Source organism: Gopherus flavomarginatus, chromosome 7, assembly GCF_025201925.1.
Source record: "Gopherus flavomarginatus isolate rGopFla2 chromosome 7, rGopFla2.mat.asm, whole genome shotgun sequence".
NCBI lineage: Eukaryota > Metazoa > Chordata > Testudines > Testudinidae > Gopherus > Gopherus flavomarginatus.
In genome coordinates, this window is record NC_066623.1 from 97,810,692 (window position 1) to 97,827,185 (window position 16,494).

Here is a 16,494-nt window from a genome sequence, read left to right on the forward strand (position 1 = left end):
CACAAAACATAGGTCTTCACTGCCAGTTTCTTCTCGCATGCCAAAACTGGAGTCCCCAAAGCAGAACTGTCAAAAAGCTCAGTTCCCCAGTATCACTTCTGAGTGCAAACTTTTTTGGGAGCATCCGTATTATTAACCTTAATAGCAAAGAATTAAGAGAAGATATGAAAACATACAGATGCACAGCATAGATATTAAAACAGGAATAAAACTTTAATCAACAGGTTAGTTTCAACAGGTATTTAGGGATAGATCAGTTGTTAAAGGAGTAGGTATCACATAATTAGGGATGGGGAAAAGGTTTGAGGTTTTAGAAGCCTCTTGAGTCATTACTCCCAGTGACTTCAGAGGGATCTGGATCAGGCCCTGGCTTAGCAAAACTAGTTCTTGTGTGTGAAACTTTTATCCTTAAATTTAAACCCAAGTTTCTGTAAGGGAAATTCACAATTAAAATAAGTTATTCTAGTGAATGGAACTCTGTGCTATGCAGAGATACATTCGTACTCTTCCCCAAAAGCTATACTGAAGTGAATGAGTGCCTCTGTGTATAGTATTTATAGTTTATTTTTTCAGTAGTCTCTCTCCTCTTTTCTATTTCTGCTCCTTTTTTAAAGCCTCTTCTAAGCAAACACGAACCCTGTAACATTTGAGTGAAAGTCAAACTTTCAAATTTGTGGGCCCCATCTCACCCATGGTCCCTGAAGTCACTCCAACATGGGTTTGCCACACCACTTCTAAGTGGATTTGTAATTATTCCCTCTTCTTAGTACTAATCCTGAAATATTAGTTGGGGTCTGTTTAGAAATATACATCAGAAGAAACATTGTGCAATGAACATCGTCAGCCTGTGAGTGAAACTAGGTGATCAATTCTCTTTCAAATTAGCATTATTAGTTTTCGTTTGTACTGCGCCTACAGGCCCACTCAGGATTTTAGTCCCACTGTGATCGTCCTTCTACAAGCACAATAAGAAACAATCCCTGGCCCCAAAAGCTTTCAATGTAATTTGAGACAAGGTGCGACAAGTGAGTCTGAACAAACAAAAGGAGGGAAGGAGAAATAAGAATTGCGGTTACAGAAGTAATAGCCAACTACTCAGTGATTTCTAGTGGCTCCAGCTAAACCTCATTTTCTTTGTATTTTTTTATTTTTATCCTTTTATTTATTTAAAGGACATCAGCTCCCTCCGGCAGCCACAAAACACAGACATTTTGTAAACATCACAGCAGAGGTGTGTCTGGAGGAGGGGTTGAAGTAGTAGTCAGTAACCTTTATGGACCAATTTAGGCAGGCAGTTCCATGCTTAAAGGCAGCATGGAAGAAAGTGCAGAGACATTTGTGGCAGAAGGTAACAGACAAACAAGATGACAACACAATCAGATAAAAGCAAGCACACAGGGAGAGGCAGAGCTATGGAGGGACTTCAAGGTAAGGTCAGAGATGAGTCCTTCCTTTCCGTACCACTAATAATTGAAAATGCACATTTTTGTGTGCCATGAATTAAAAAGAACCCCACAAAAACAAAAACTAACAACCTTTTTTTAAATACAACCTTTCTTGTAAATGTCTCTGCAATAGCCACAAATTGATAAACAAGTGAAACTGTAAAAAGCGACAGAGTCCTGTGGCACCTTATAGACTAACAGACATATTGGAGCATAAGCTTTCGTGGACGAATACCCACTTCGTCAGACACATGTCACCCACTCACGAAAGCTTATGCTCCAATACTTCTGTTAGTCTGTAACTCTTTGTCGCTTTTTACAGATCCAGACTAACAAGGCTACCCCTCTGATAAGTAAAAACTGATTCTTTCAGCTGAAAACGTATTGTGCGAAGATAAGGCCTAATCCAAAGCCCACTGAAGTCAATGAAAAGGGTCTCATTGACTTCAGTGGTCTTACAGTCAGGACCTTGTAGCTCCTTCCAGAATCTGAGCTATGCTGCTCCACCTACAGCATAGAGACATTGCTGTCCAAGACCACTACTGGAAAAAAAAGGTATTAACAAAATCTTTTGACATACCCACATCTGCTGGAATGACACAGGTTGGTGGGGATTCAAGTGTTCCTAGTTGGTGCTTTATCTCTATCCACATCGTATATCCAGATAAAAGAAAAATAGGCTGAAATGTACACTCGTAATAATGATTCCTCTGTAAATGGCACTCTTTTGCCTCCGACTTTGGAGGAATACTTGGAAAGTCAGAACAATAGATACTACTCCTTAAAAGAGATGAAAACATTCAATTAATAATTTTCAACAAAGAGCTGTTTCTGTTATGAATAAAACTCCAAAGAAAAGTAAAGAAAACGCTGTCATGCTGAAGCTTAGAAATAATATTGATTGGAAATCTTGAACTTCTTAAGCCAAAGTCATAACAACATTTCTTTATAAACTGTGCACTTCCCCGCCCCTCTCCAAAATTACAGTAGAGGATCACCCTTTTCAAAGTAATATTGAAACATAAAAAGAAAATGATACTTTGATTAAACACAGGAAAAAATATTTTATCCTCTTGATGTTCTAGCCACGCTTACACAATTAGAACTATTATAATCATTCTTAGTGTTTGAGGGTTTGCTTGGTTTAATTAAAATTGCACTGCATGGCTCAAGGCAATATGGTAATGAGATACCAAAGATTTTTCCTCTAGTTTACCACTCCCAACCCAGTCCACGCCTGACTGATGGCTGTTGTTGTAGCCTATGTAAAATAAGTTGCTGACCTAGAAGACAGGATTTTCACAGCACTTGATCACCTACATATTTGCCACTCATTAACTGGCAACTTTTTGGGTAGCTGATCCAAGGCTCATTAAAGTCAATAAGAGTCCTTCCACTGAAGTCAATGGGATTTGGATCAGGCCCTGAAAGGCCCCGTAGATAATGAATTATCTTCTGATCTCCAGAAGTATTTCCTCCAGGGCACAGTTGGGAATGTTGGCAGTGTTGTGTTAGGAGTTCACACCTTTTTTTTTTTAATTTGATGTAGGGATTTATAGGACTCCCTCCTCCCATTTTTGTAGAATCTGACCACTTCTCATGTATTTAAAAACTGAAGCACCACGAACAATCTCTTTCCTCCTTCCTTCCCAGCCTCCAGAAGAAATAGCATAGAGAGTTCCTGGGGGGGGGGGGGTGTGAGTGTGCGCGCACACATGTGCTGGGAGAGGGCAGGAGAAGTGATGAAATTACTGAGATAAAGTTGAGTCAAAATAGGATTTGCACATTTAGTTCTGAGTGTGCATGGGCTCTCTACTCCTGTGATAATGAACTTCGTTGTCTAGTGCCAGCACCTGTGGCAGTTCTGTTGCCTGCACTCAAGAGCCTCTCCCTAGTGAATGACAGTTTTACTGGGTCAGTGGAAGGTAGCGGTGGTGAGAGGTCATGATCATAACGAAGGGCCAACCTCCTTAACAGCTAGGGCCAATCGCATAGAGGGCTTTGACTATCAATAGGGCCCTACCAAATTCATGGCCATGAAAAACACATCATGGACCGTGAAATCTGGTCTTCTCCCGTGATATCTGGTCTTTTGTGTGCTTTTACCACATAATATACAGATTTCATGGGGGAGATCAGTGTTTCTCAAATTGGGGGTCCTGACCCAAAAGGGAGTTGCCAGGGAGGTCACAAGTTTATTTTAGGGGGGTTCACAGTACTGCCACTATTACTTCTATGTTGCTTTCAGAGTTGGGAGGCTGGAGAGCAGTGGCTGCTTGCTGGGCACCCAGCTTTGAAGGCAGCACCCTGCCAGCAGCAGCACAGAAGCAAGAGTGGCAATACTATACCATGCCACCCTTACTTCTGCGCTGCTGCCTTCAGAGATGGGTGGCCAGAGAATGGCGGCTGCCGACTGAGGGCCCAGCTCTGTAAGGAGCAGTGAAGAAGTAAGGGTCGCAGTACCACAACCCCGCCACAATTCCTGTTTGGGTCAGGACCCCTACAATTACAAACATAGTGAAATTTCAGATTTAAATAGCTGAAATCATGAAATTTACAATTTTAAAAATCCTATGACCATGAAATTGACCAAAATGGACTGTGAATTTGGTAGGGCCCTAGTTATCAGGACAAAACATCTTGATCTGGACACTCTGTTTAATGGGGAGACAGTACAGAGAGCAGCGACCTGTTCACAGAAATTAGTATTGCTAAGCAGATAAGCTGCTGCATTTGGCACCATTGGGATCTTTTCCCAGGAGTGTGGCTTTTCTCCTAGATACAATGAGTTGGGATAATAAAGCCCAGAGGTCACAAATGCATGGATCACCCTAGCCAACTCTCTTTAGATACATGGAGGACTTCAGTTTCCTGAGCTATCAAGTCAGCACCTTATTAGAACATAACGTTTGTTAAAATAAAGAAATAAAATAAGGGAGCGAGAGCTTCTCTGCCAGTGTGCTTACTCAGTTATCGTCTTTCAAAATACAACCCTGTGATTCTGTGACCCATTACAGCCCTTCTATAGCCAACTGTCTTCTCAGTCAGAATTAATGTGGCCTTAATTCGGTTGAACTTAAAAGTTAAACAAGCTGTAAGAAAAGAACCAAGAAGTGGACACATGGATGGCAGAAAACTTGAGAAGCATGTGTTAGAGGTAAACATCCTGGTTCAGATCCTCAGATGGTGCAAATGAATATAGCTCCATTGACTTCAATGAGCATATGCTGATTTGTACCTGCTGAGGGTCTGGCTTCCAAAAGGGCAGATTGATCTGTGATGGGTTATTCTGCCTAACTGAACACACATGGTTGGAGCTCCATGAGAATTAAATCTCCTTTAAAAAACTACCCAATAGGGTGGTGTTAAAATAAATCTTGACAGGCTGCCAGCATCCATACCTAGCAATCAGATTCAGATGAATCACAAAGTGGGAACTGGGTGTGGGGGTGGTGCAAAATGCTCAAGGTGACATTTTGTGGCTAATGAAAAGAGAAATCTTTTCAAATTTTCCCTAAGATACTAGAATTTGGATCCAGACCTGTGCAGCTCAGGCTTTTTGAGTTACCCACCAGGGATGTAACTGGTTATTTAATTGGACCCTAAGAGGTAAATTTAGCTACTTTTCTCCTGTTAATGTCAATAAAACTAATGCACATTAAATGGCTACATTCCATTCTGAAGATTTTCCCCATCATTCTGGATTTTTATTAGATGGGGTGTGCTGTTTTTGTTGGCAGTGCAGATTTGTAGAGGAAGGTGGAATAACAGCCCCATCAGTGAAAGGGCAAAATATTGCATCACACTAGAGTGTAGAATGGGATTTTATTTGCAACATTTTAATTGCATCAGTGATTTTGAGGAAAACAGAAACTAGCATAACAGATTCATGCTTCTAGCAAAAAAACCAGGAATGATGCAAATATAGCATGTTTAACTCTAACCTTTAGACTTCAATTTTCAGGATGGCCACGTATACCCCCAAAAGGACACTGATAAGCACTACTGAGCCATTTCTATATATTAAATTATCTAATATCTAATATCACCAGTTTAGATATTATTAAAACAGAAGGAATTTTTTAAATCAAAGTTTATTCTTAAATATTTACGGTGGCTGCTTAAACGTGGCATTTCATTCAGTTTGGGCAATGAAAACAGACTAGTCAATTTCACTTGGGTTTCTAGCTTATTGCTGGCCAGTTACATTGTGTGTTCTTGTTCACAATGTTGCAGGCAAATGTTGAAAATAACAAAGTTGTCTGTTGTTTTAAAGAACCTGGAAATATTGCCATTAGTCAGATTTTTTTTAAATTTATTTTCTATTTTAGTTATTCTTATACAAAATGTTTTCTTCTCATTTAGATTTATATATTTTTAAATAAAACCTCAACAGAATCAAAACAAAAACAAACAAAGAAGAAAGCTGGCATGCACTTATATACTATGTTAATGTCAATGCCTGACCTATGCATCGACCTATAATGAGATTATAGATATTAGGAAACACCATTTCTCTCAGGCAAATTTATCAGACATGTTTGAGACCAACATGGAAAGATGAGAGAAGGAAAGGGGAAGGTATTTATTCCGACATAAGTGGCTCTAACAGGTAGTCAAGGCAACATTTAGCCCAGGAGTCAACTAGTCACAATACAGTCCTAGAAAAGGTTTCCATATGAAATCCTAAGGGTTCTGTTTATTGTTCCATCCATCAAAGGCTTCACTATAGTGCCCATCACTTAGTATTCATGGTCCAATCTTACAAATACTGTTGAGTTCAGTGGAACCACTCACACTGCACACTGTGGGGCCCAATTCAGGAAAGCTCTTTGCTTAAATTCATCCCTATTCAAGAAAGCATTTAAGCTTTCCTGAATCGCAGCTTAAGTGTGTGCAGGACCGTAAGTGCTGATTTAAGCTTCTTTGTCACATATCCGGTCTAGTCCAGTAGAGAATAAATCCAATTATTTCTGCTCAGGAAGGTTTTGTTCTTCCATTTTATTTATCCAAGTACTAGCGCAGTTATAGGAATCTTTTGTGTTTAAAATTATTAGATGATGTGAGAGAGACCTTTTCATAAGGCACTCCAGGCACATAGGTATGAATGGTGCATCAACTATACCACACATTTTTCCCCTAGTAGCACTGCTACTCTGTCCAAAGGACAGACAAAAATGAAAGCTTTGGGGACCTAAAGAAGAGACAAAAACATGTGACGTTCTCTGAAATTATCTGGTACCAGGGGATGACAGGAAAAAGTAATCATGATTGCAGAGAACCAACGGCTGGAGAAGCTGATGTAGGGGAAAAGGTTTAGGATACACAAAGCATTATTCTAACTTCTGCGGTGAAATGGTCTCCACTTCTGCAAGTGGGAAACCCACCTCTTAGGCCCTACCTAGTGTGGATGGTCAGAATTGTTTTGAATTAGGAAATAAGGGGGAAACTGCAAGAACAAGTGGAAAACTGAGTCTGAACAGAACCTTGCTTCCCCAGCTCTGCAGCAGGGATATGAATTCTATTGACCAAACATCTCTATGCAAGAGACCAAATTTGTTACACAAAAGAACATCTATGAGGATTCCAGTATCTTCACTGGCTTCTTCACTGGCATAGCGGAGATCAGAATTTGGTCCTAAGTTTGAATGTACCTTCTAAAAATTAGACCATGAATATTAGTAGCAAACTGAAAACTGCTCCAGCAACTAAAGTTGTTAAAACTGTAAAGTAACAATCTCCTTCTGAACAAATCTTTTTCTTTTGGAGTGAGCCAAATTCTGCCATCATATATTTAATCACCATGTACATGTAAAGTTGGGTGTAATTTAATATACATGAACAACTAGTCTCAGTCATACAAAATTATGATTCAAGCAAATTTTCCCATTGTGAAAAGCCATTCAAATCAAAATCCATTGTCGCAAAGCGAGGTGGGCATTTGTATTGCAAAACCGAACAGAGTTTGAAAGAAAACAGAAGCCTTAAAAGGTATATTACTTTTCTCTGCCAGGACTCAGCCCTGCTGCTAGTGGAATCAAACCAAACTCTCATAGCACAGTTATTTAGTAACATTTTCTGCTTTAGTTTTTAACATGTTTTGTCCACATTTTCAAAGTTGGCCTCCAAAATTGTGTCCACAAGTTTTGCAGGTGCTGAATAATGTGCAAATACAACCCACACTGGGTACTTTGATCTCTTATGACCTAATTTGTGCACACGTGTGAGATTTGCTGGAACCTGTGGGTTCCATTTTGGAAGCCAGCTGGAAGACCAGGTGAAAGTTTGATCCACAGTGGCTCAGATTTTATATTCACTTCTGTGGAGCATCTATTACTGCATTAATATTTCCAAAGTAACAGTTTCCAAACAAATATAATACATTAAAAACTATACACACCTGTAGTATTTTAACTGTAAAGAACTCCCCACAAGCAATGTATTTATGTTTGCGGACCATCTGCAAGTCATTTTAGTTAAGTACCCATCAGTTTCACATGTGATATTGATATTGACATCTATTTAAAACACATTAAAAATATTAATACATATAAAAATACAATTGTTAAAGAGACAAAACTATGCATTATAAAATCACTGTTGTCTGCGAAAACCACCTTCAAATCATAAACTGAAATGTTCTGACTTGAAAATATCAAGTATACTGAAGTTTATAAAAAAAGTAAAGTCATACAGAATCTTACCTACTACATATAATTCAGCATATCGATGATGGCATTCCCTGTTTTGGTTACAACAATACAATGCATTATAGAAGAATTTTCCTCTAGGTTTTGTTGCATTCAAGTTGAAAAGAGTAACTCTGCTAACACGATCATTCACAAGTGTATACTGTCTCTCTGGGATTTCTTCTGCTAAATTCAGCCACCAAACAATCTTCTTTGACAAAATCATCTTGTTTTTATCATTATAGAGGCAATGAAAGGAAACATTAGAACCAACACTTGTCAGTATCTTAGGAGGGAAGTACATGACATCTGTTACAGGGAAAGGAAAAAAAAACAGAAAAAGAATGTTTAAGCGATATGAAACTTCACACAAAAAGGTAGCTTTACAAAATTATAGGACAATCAAAAATGCTTATTTCTATAAAAATCTTGCTCCTAAACACAGGAGTCTAACTCTTACAATTTAATGAGTGTTACATAGGTACAGGGACAGAAGCAGAAGAGACCCCATGACTTATTTTATCATTATTTATATCTATTTGACCATTTATATCTGCATGGACTTTCACCTTTAATATCCTTACTCATGATGGAATAAAGGAGATGGAACAAATGCAAGGTCACATAACATACGATATAATCTTACACATGGAGTACATTTTCAGGAGAGTGCGCCTGTGTTGCATACACAAACACGCAGTTGTACAAGTGAATGGGCAACTGTGTTGGCAAGTGAAAAGGAAACGCTGGCAAACTGCAAGCTGCATGAAGCGTTAGACATACTTCAGTGTGCTGATTTGAACATAAAAAGCCTCTGTCAATAGGCGTTCTTTCGAACTTTAGAAAAACAGTAATAATTTCAGTGTTGTGACAAGAGTTTGCAATATAGAATGGGCCCATCTATAGAGCACTTGTCAAGCAAAAATGTATACAAAATATATTGGGCAATCAGATACCACAAAGGTGCATGTGCCTCAGTTAAAAATGCATACATCATGGTGAGAAGATTCAAATTTTAAAGTTTATTTTGAAAAATCCATCCACTCAACTATTTGGATCTATGCAAAGAGCATATAATGGGCTGAAGACATGCACCAACTAAACAATTCTCCTTAGCATCTCAAGGAATAATTACACTCATAATGAACCAAAATGCTTCCAAAATACAGTCTCTAGAACAGTGGTGCAAAGCACTCTCTCTCTGTCAGCAGCAGAGACTTTCCGATTAAATACAGATCAGACATAATGCTAATCAGTTGTATAAAAATATAATTGCCTAGTTTCAACATTTTGTACTCCCAGTGTTAATGTGCTTGCATGAATGCAAAGCAGCCTCTTTGTTGCTACCAACTATCCTGCTGGTTTTGCTGTTCTTCCATTGGTTAATGCTAACATTAGCCATAGGGAGAGTAGGCAAATTTGAGCCCCCTGCAGGGAAGAAATTACTTTCTTTAAGGTTGTCATCATGCTTATCGCAACATGATTTTTGGCCAGTGAAATGTGTTTAATACAATTAATATCCTACAATAGAATATTAAATAGAGAGATTATCTACTGAATCTCAGTGTTTTCCATGAACTGTACATATTTGTACGTTTATATGTGCATACAATCTCTCTAAAGGTATGTACGTATGTATACACATACACACACACACACCCATGTATAGAGGTACAGTGTAAGTTTCCAAATGTGAGTGCCTAAAGTTAGCTACATAATTTCATATTTACACACCTAAGTAACTGACGTAATAATCAGAAATTGCCAACTCTTTTTGAAGACCACTCCCTTTGAAAAAATCAGGTTAGCTATTTTGGTGCTTAATTTGAGGCACCCAGTTTAGAACATGTTGACCAGTGTGCATAATTGGCCAGCTCTACCAGAGTGGATCTCTCCTGTAGGGAAGTAAAGTCTGGCTGGTTTCCCAGCCCTGCATCCTCTCTCTCCTTTTGCTCAAAACACTTCATGAGTGAGGTTTTCAGATCCTCCGCTGATTTCCCCTTCTGGGGTAAACCATATTTCTAACATAAGCTCCCAAGATGCATTTTATCCATTGTGTCCAAGGATTCTAACTGGCTAATTTTCCCCTTTCTTTGCTCTATTTCTCTTAACCCAAAATAAAAAGAAGAAAAAAATACATTTGTACTTTGCTCCCTTGCTTTTGAGTCCGTTACAATCTGTTATTGCAAGTGGTTGGAGCGTGAACCTCCATTCACTGATATTGGGGTGAAATTTCTGCAATGACTACACCCCTATAATGTTCTTGGGATCACCTGGACCAGTAAGGTGTTGTCACCCCTACTGCTATGGCTCAGAATTCTGACACCAGTAGCCAGTTGACAAAGATTAGGTCCCACACAGGCTTCCCCCAGCCTAATTAATTCTTGTAGGATGACTTCAACAATCCCTTCTGGTCTGGACGCAGATCCATCTCCCTGAGTTCTTAACTACCAGACACACAGACTTTTCCCCTCTGGTTCATCACCCCCGAAGGTGTGAAACTTGCCCCCAAATATCAGTTCACTTTGGCACATACACTCCACACTGTTGAACAACAGAGACCTGCTTGAGATAAAAATAAACAAAAACTTTATTTAATAGAAAAATCATAGGTTCAAAGATAAAATACTGAGGAAAAACAAATACATACAAGTTACACAGTAAACAAAGATGCAATCTCTGGCTTTACCCTTTTACATTAGCTCAATTCCCTTTTCTAACACAAGTTACCTATTGCCCCAGAAGATTTTCCAAGTGTACTCTCTTGTCCTAGAGGGGATCCAGTGCTTTACAGAGAGTACCCTGCTTAGACTCTAGTCCTCTATTTCTGGATAGCCTTTACTCCAAATACCTTCCCTTTTAACAGCATTTGCAGGTTTGTTATTTCCCCCCCTTGTTCTCAGACTATGGAAATTCCTGGTTATACAAGCAGGGTTTTCCCAGATGTGGGTTTTCTTTTCAGTTTCAAGTTGTTTTAAAATTTCCTGTTAACTTTAATGGTCTACCATTGTCTCTTCCGGGCTGGACAATGCTAGGTGTTTGGAGCCGGTGTCCAGTAAATACCTGGCCTGGCCCTGCCAGATTGCCTCACCACACTACTGGGAGGTGATGCTGTAGTTACTATCATTACAATTACAATTTGCGACACATTTATACATGCATGCATTCAGAAGCAGAACCTGTATACGAATAGCCTAATGACTATCAAGTTCAGGACATTACAAGATTTCATAAAAGATCTTACTTGACATGTTATGTATACACAATAACATTGTCTACAACCATTTGATTCAAGTGCTTATTTTCTGGGTTTCAGATCCCCGTCTCCCCTTGGGGTGTCTGGACCTTAATTTTCTCTGCCTCTCTCTCTTTCCACACACATACACTTATATAATTACTAGGAGGATAACTTTAGCAAAACAGGTTGAAATATCTCCTTTTTAAATAAGGGAAGAACAGGGGAAACACAATGCAAGAAAATTGTCAGCATCCCCAGACTGACCACACAGAACAATTTGTTGCTAATTTCAGCCTTCATTCTTAAATAGTAAGTAAAGTTTCTAGCCCTTCTGGCTGCAGAGAAAGCTTCCAAATGTAACCCCAGTGCATCCTAAAGGCTCAAAGAGGAGAGGCAAATAAAAAGAACACCAAATATATTATTTCTGCATAATCTCAAGATTTTAAAGATAATCTCACGATTTTTGGTGAGGCTGACTCATGATTTTTGAACATTAGGGGTTGGAAACACTGGCAATATAAATGAGCGATCAGGATGAATGGATAATGATTTGCCAAATTCTCTCTCTCACTGTAGACTTTAACAACAGAATACAAGAGGTATTAAGGTACATTCTTTCAGTGGAACCCCCTTTGACCCAACCCATCTGATTGGCCTCAGAGGAACCACTGCCATGCAACATGTCATGAATCTGTGCTTTCATAACTCAAGTTATTCGCCTAATTGATGTGTGTAATAAACTTTTGAAATTTTGAATTTTACATGCAAGTTTGTGCCAGTTCTGAAACAGATTTACTTACACCATCTGCTAAAAAACTGAGTTTCAATTGCATTACTTAAACTTAGTAAAGGCTCCTCACTGAAGAATGGGAGGCTCCTCTGAATATTCTGGTTTGGGTTGGCATGCCGACAATGGAATCTTTAGGTGTACAGAAATTTTGGTGCACTATTTATAGCATTTACTATGCACTTTTGTTGCCTACATGTGCTGTAGGATTTTGTAGTAGAATGTGTACACACTTTATCCATGTGTAATACATATCAAATAATATATGCACACATTTATTTCCAGTCCCAACAATGGCTATTTAAATTATTGTAGAGGACATACCTTCTGCATTTAAATTATAAGGTGTGCTCCAATCACTCCAGAATCCTGTACCATGAAGACGCTTGCACCGTACTTGAACTAAATATGAAGAACCAACCAGCATATTGCCTATGATGAGGGAGGTTTCTATGACAATCTCAACCACCTGTTAAATTAGATCAGAAGCCATTAACATTATTATTTTGCACCACTTCAGAAAAATGAGAGAAATCAAAGGAAATAAGCTGTTTATTCTGAGGGTTAGTAGGATTGCTCAAAAGCATTCAACTTTACCACATTTAATCAAGTAGGTTAGAAGTTACATACACCAGCAGAAAACAGCTACAGTATTGTGTTGTGTGCTGTTAAACAGATGCTGCTTTTCACCCCAGAGATAGCTGCACTGTGGCAGTGGGAAAAGTGATTCATTAATAGAACTATATAACACACACACAAAAATCCTAGCTCCACTGAAGCCATTGGGAGCTTTGTGATTGACTTAGTGGGACCAGGATTTACCTGTTGACAGGGTTTAGTGGTCTGTAGGTGAAACCCATACTACAAGGGGAGTGGGTCTTTGTCCCTTTCTAGTGGCTGCTCCATATATGGGTTTATGAGTCTGCTACTGCTTCCAACTACGCAACTTAGTCCTTTTGCTCATTCAGCAAAGGCTAATAATTTCAGTGCTGTAGATCCTGAATTCGAAGCCTGCTGTTGACCCAAGCAGGTTTGGCAAAATGAGCACTAATAGCTGCCCTGAAATGGATTCTTCCCACAAGTTTTGAGCAGACCACAGCCACTGTGGAATCTAGACAGACAGTTGCAGCAGATTCTCCTTAAATACAACACTAGAATGATTTCATCTTCAATAAAAATAAAAATAAATAAATAAAATAATACTAATAGAACAAGTACACTAACCTGCCAGGCATTTTGAGTAGCATTCCCAGAAAACTTCACTTCATACTGAAGTGGATATGGTGTTAGTACTGGATTGGACCAACAGATCTTTAACTGTCCTTTGTCTGTCATTTCTAGTCGCAGGTTCAATGGAGATTCAGGCTTTACTGTAAAAATATTAAAACCAAGCTTCTATTTTATCTGTTAGAGTTACTGTCAAGGATTGCTGGCTGAGATGTTTGTATTCACCACCATTCAATCAGTGACCTCTCTCTCTTTTAAGTCTTGTCCTTAAGCTTTATGTTTTTAGAAGTTACTCTACTCTGATTTAAATATACTTACAGCAAATAATAGAAGTCTAAGTTACTCTTAAAATGGAATAGCAAGCAGTATTTTAGCTAACATGGTTAATTACTGAGTCATGTTGTGGCATAGATGACTGGTGCCTGCTGGGGTGGGGCACAATTTAAAGGTTCAGCCCCACCAGTTTGAGTCACACACCCCCTTATCCTCAGTGGCCCCTTTCCGCAGCTACAAGGTGTTAGTTCCAGTGCAGAGGCAGCAGCAAATAGCTGCTTTAACTCTGTGAGGAGAGGCAGCAGCAAAAGCAGTAGCTGTTCCTGCAGCTCCCAGCTGTTTGCCGCTGCCTCTCCCCACAACAGTAGCTTCCAACTTGCCGGCTCCAGCAGTTGCCATGCAGGGAGGGAACCTGGCAGCACCATGTGACCAAGCGGAGCCAGCAAACCCTGGCAAAAATCTGGCGGAAAGATGATCTGGGGGTCTCAGGGCACGCCTGCTGGGGATCAGGGCTGAAGCCTCAAGCCCCAGCAGACATGCCCCAACTTTCGAATTTCTGCAGATTGTCATATGCAGCTCGGAGGGTCAGTAAGTTCTGCGACTCCTTGTCTAGTAGTTGCCTTAAACTAGCTTCTTGCACTCCAGGGTCCCGGTTCTACAACGCACTCAAACACATGTATAAATGTTCTGCTGAATGGGAGCCGACTTGTAAAGCAGCCCCATCCATTCTACTATTATTACTACGATTTGGGCTATGAAAGGTGGCCTGAAAGGAGAGCTGAAATGAGGTGAAGGAAAATGAGGGTTTTGCAGGACTCTAACAGAGATAAAGAGGACATCCCAGAGGGAGGAAATAGACAACTACTTACGAATAATAATCATGCTGAGTATATAATCAAGAAGCTTCTACTTTTACTAGGTACTGTGTAAATTTAATTTATCGCTGTTCAATGATGACTGTGGTCGGCCTGTCTTTTCGGGCACATTTGTTAAGAAAACATTGAGGTTCTCTCACTCAGGATAAATACCTTTAATAAATGGTGTGGCATTATGCCCCATAGTCTTTGTGGTAATATTATGATGATATGAGTATGGCATAATTATGATGTATTTTGCGCAAGATAAGGCATGCAAGATATCATTGGAAAGGTTATGATTTACTGAATATGATTATCCTACTTGTATGCATGTATCATTTTGGTATCTGAAGTTAGGAGTATTGTCTATGCATCTATTACAAATGTGTTTACCCCTGGGGAATGCCCCCTAGACAGAATGCAATCAGTCTAGATGGCTGGCTGGGAAGGGCCATTAGGGAAAACAATAGGTCTTTGAAGATGCTAATCTCTCACTGGAAAGCCTTCCAAAGGACACTACTAACAGCCTCCGAGTTATGGCTGCTATGGCTCTACAGAGACACATGAACAAGTCACTGGATACTGGACTCTATTTTGGAATACCAGTGTTTTCCCACTGACCGGGCATGGGAACAAACTGGGAGACAAAGGGTTCCCGCCATATGTAAAAGCTATTTAAGGCAGGGGAGTGACATAATCATGGTTTGCTCTTCACTGACTCACCACTCAAGAAAGAAGCCTGCTGGAAACATCTGAGAAACAAAAGACTGAATTAGAGGAGATGGGCTGAACTCAGGGTAGAGGGTTTTCTAGCCTGTGAAAGGACTAGCTAGAGTTTTAAACTGCATGTAAGAGCAGCTTGCTTTCAAGAATCTCTGCAAACTGCCTAAAACAAAATTTAGGGTGAGAATTTGTTGTTTATATCCAATTTCTTTAGTACATTGATCTTAGATTGCATGTTTGTTTTATTTGCTAGGTAATCTGCTTTGCTATCCCTTATAATAACTTAAAATCTAACTTTTGTAGTTAATAAACTTATTTTTGTTTTGTCTAAAACCAGTGTATAAAAATCATACTTGGGGCAGAAAACTATGTATATTCCTCTTCACACTGAGGGAGAGGGCAAATTTCACGAGCTTATGCTGTACAGATCTCTGTGCAGTGCAAGACAGTATAATGTTGGGTTTACCCTCCAGAGAAGGGGTGTGCACTTGAATACTAGGCAGTTCATTAGCTGAGCCTTCCCAGGCAGAGCTAATTTCAGTGTCCAGGTGTTTCTGCACCTGGGTGTGTCCCTACCTGTATGTGTGCTGATAAAGTGCAGTCTGAAGCCTGGGGGAAGGCTCGGCAGGCTGCACAGCAGTACAGCATAAAGGGAACCCAGGCTGGTGGTCAGGCGGGCTCAGTGGTACCCCAGTTTCAGGTGGCACATCAGGAGGAACCCATCACAAATGGTATTTTTCAGTTTAGAGTAAACAGCCAAGCATGGGTCTGTAACCTGGAAATGAGGAACTTCTGAGTTTTGTAGTCAATGCTTCAGAAGGTCATATTAAAGGCAATACTGCATCCTGCAATTTTATCTGCATGCGCAGACCCCCTGAGCCCACATGCAGCCTCTTTCATTTTAATGGAGCTCTGGTCAAAAACAGGAGTCCACCTGCATCAGATTACAGATTTGGGTCCTTAAATACAAGGGGGTTATTTTCCGATCTGCCTATGCTACAAGTGGTCTCACTGAAATCAATAGGAGTATTCAAGGAGTAAGGAACTACTTAGCTTTGATGACATTATCAGTACCTAGCCCAAATGTATCAATATTTGAGTCAGTGTAAACTAAATAGTTAGGGCCAAATTTCAGTCTGTGTGTGGCAGCTCTAATTCAGTCCACACCTTGACTAGCTTCAGTGGAGACGGGCAAGAGTGATGGATTCCAGATGTGGTCCATTGCTTTTAAAAACTTTATTTTGCCATTTTGATG

General features: G+C 39.7%; 1 protein-coding gene across 4 annotated transcripts in view; it reads right to left on the reverse strand.

The window, feature by feature from the left end:
• LEPR (leptin receptor) overlaps positions 1-16,494 on the reverse strand; it is a 60,732-nt gene that overhangs the window by 18,542 nt on the left and 25,696 nt on the right. For all 4 annotated transcript variants that reach the window (XM_050960914.1, XM_050960913.1, XM_050960915.1 and 1 more), the window contains exons 6-10: positions 13,384-13,529; positions 12,484-12,628; positions 8,150-8,443; positions 7,846-7,963; positions 2,026-2,225 (exon numbers count right to left, since the gene is read on the reverse strand). In XM_050960914.1, coding sequence (XP_050816871.1) covers positions 2,026-2,225; positions 7,846-7,963; positions 8,150-8,443; positions 12,484-12,628; positions 13,384-13,529 — 903 coding nt within the window. The remainder of the gene's footprint in view (positions 1-2,025; positions 2,226-7,845; positions 7,964-8,149; positions 8,444-12,483; positions 12,629-13,383; positions 13,530-16,494) is intronic.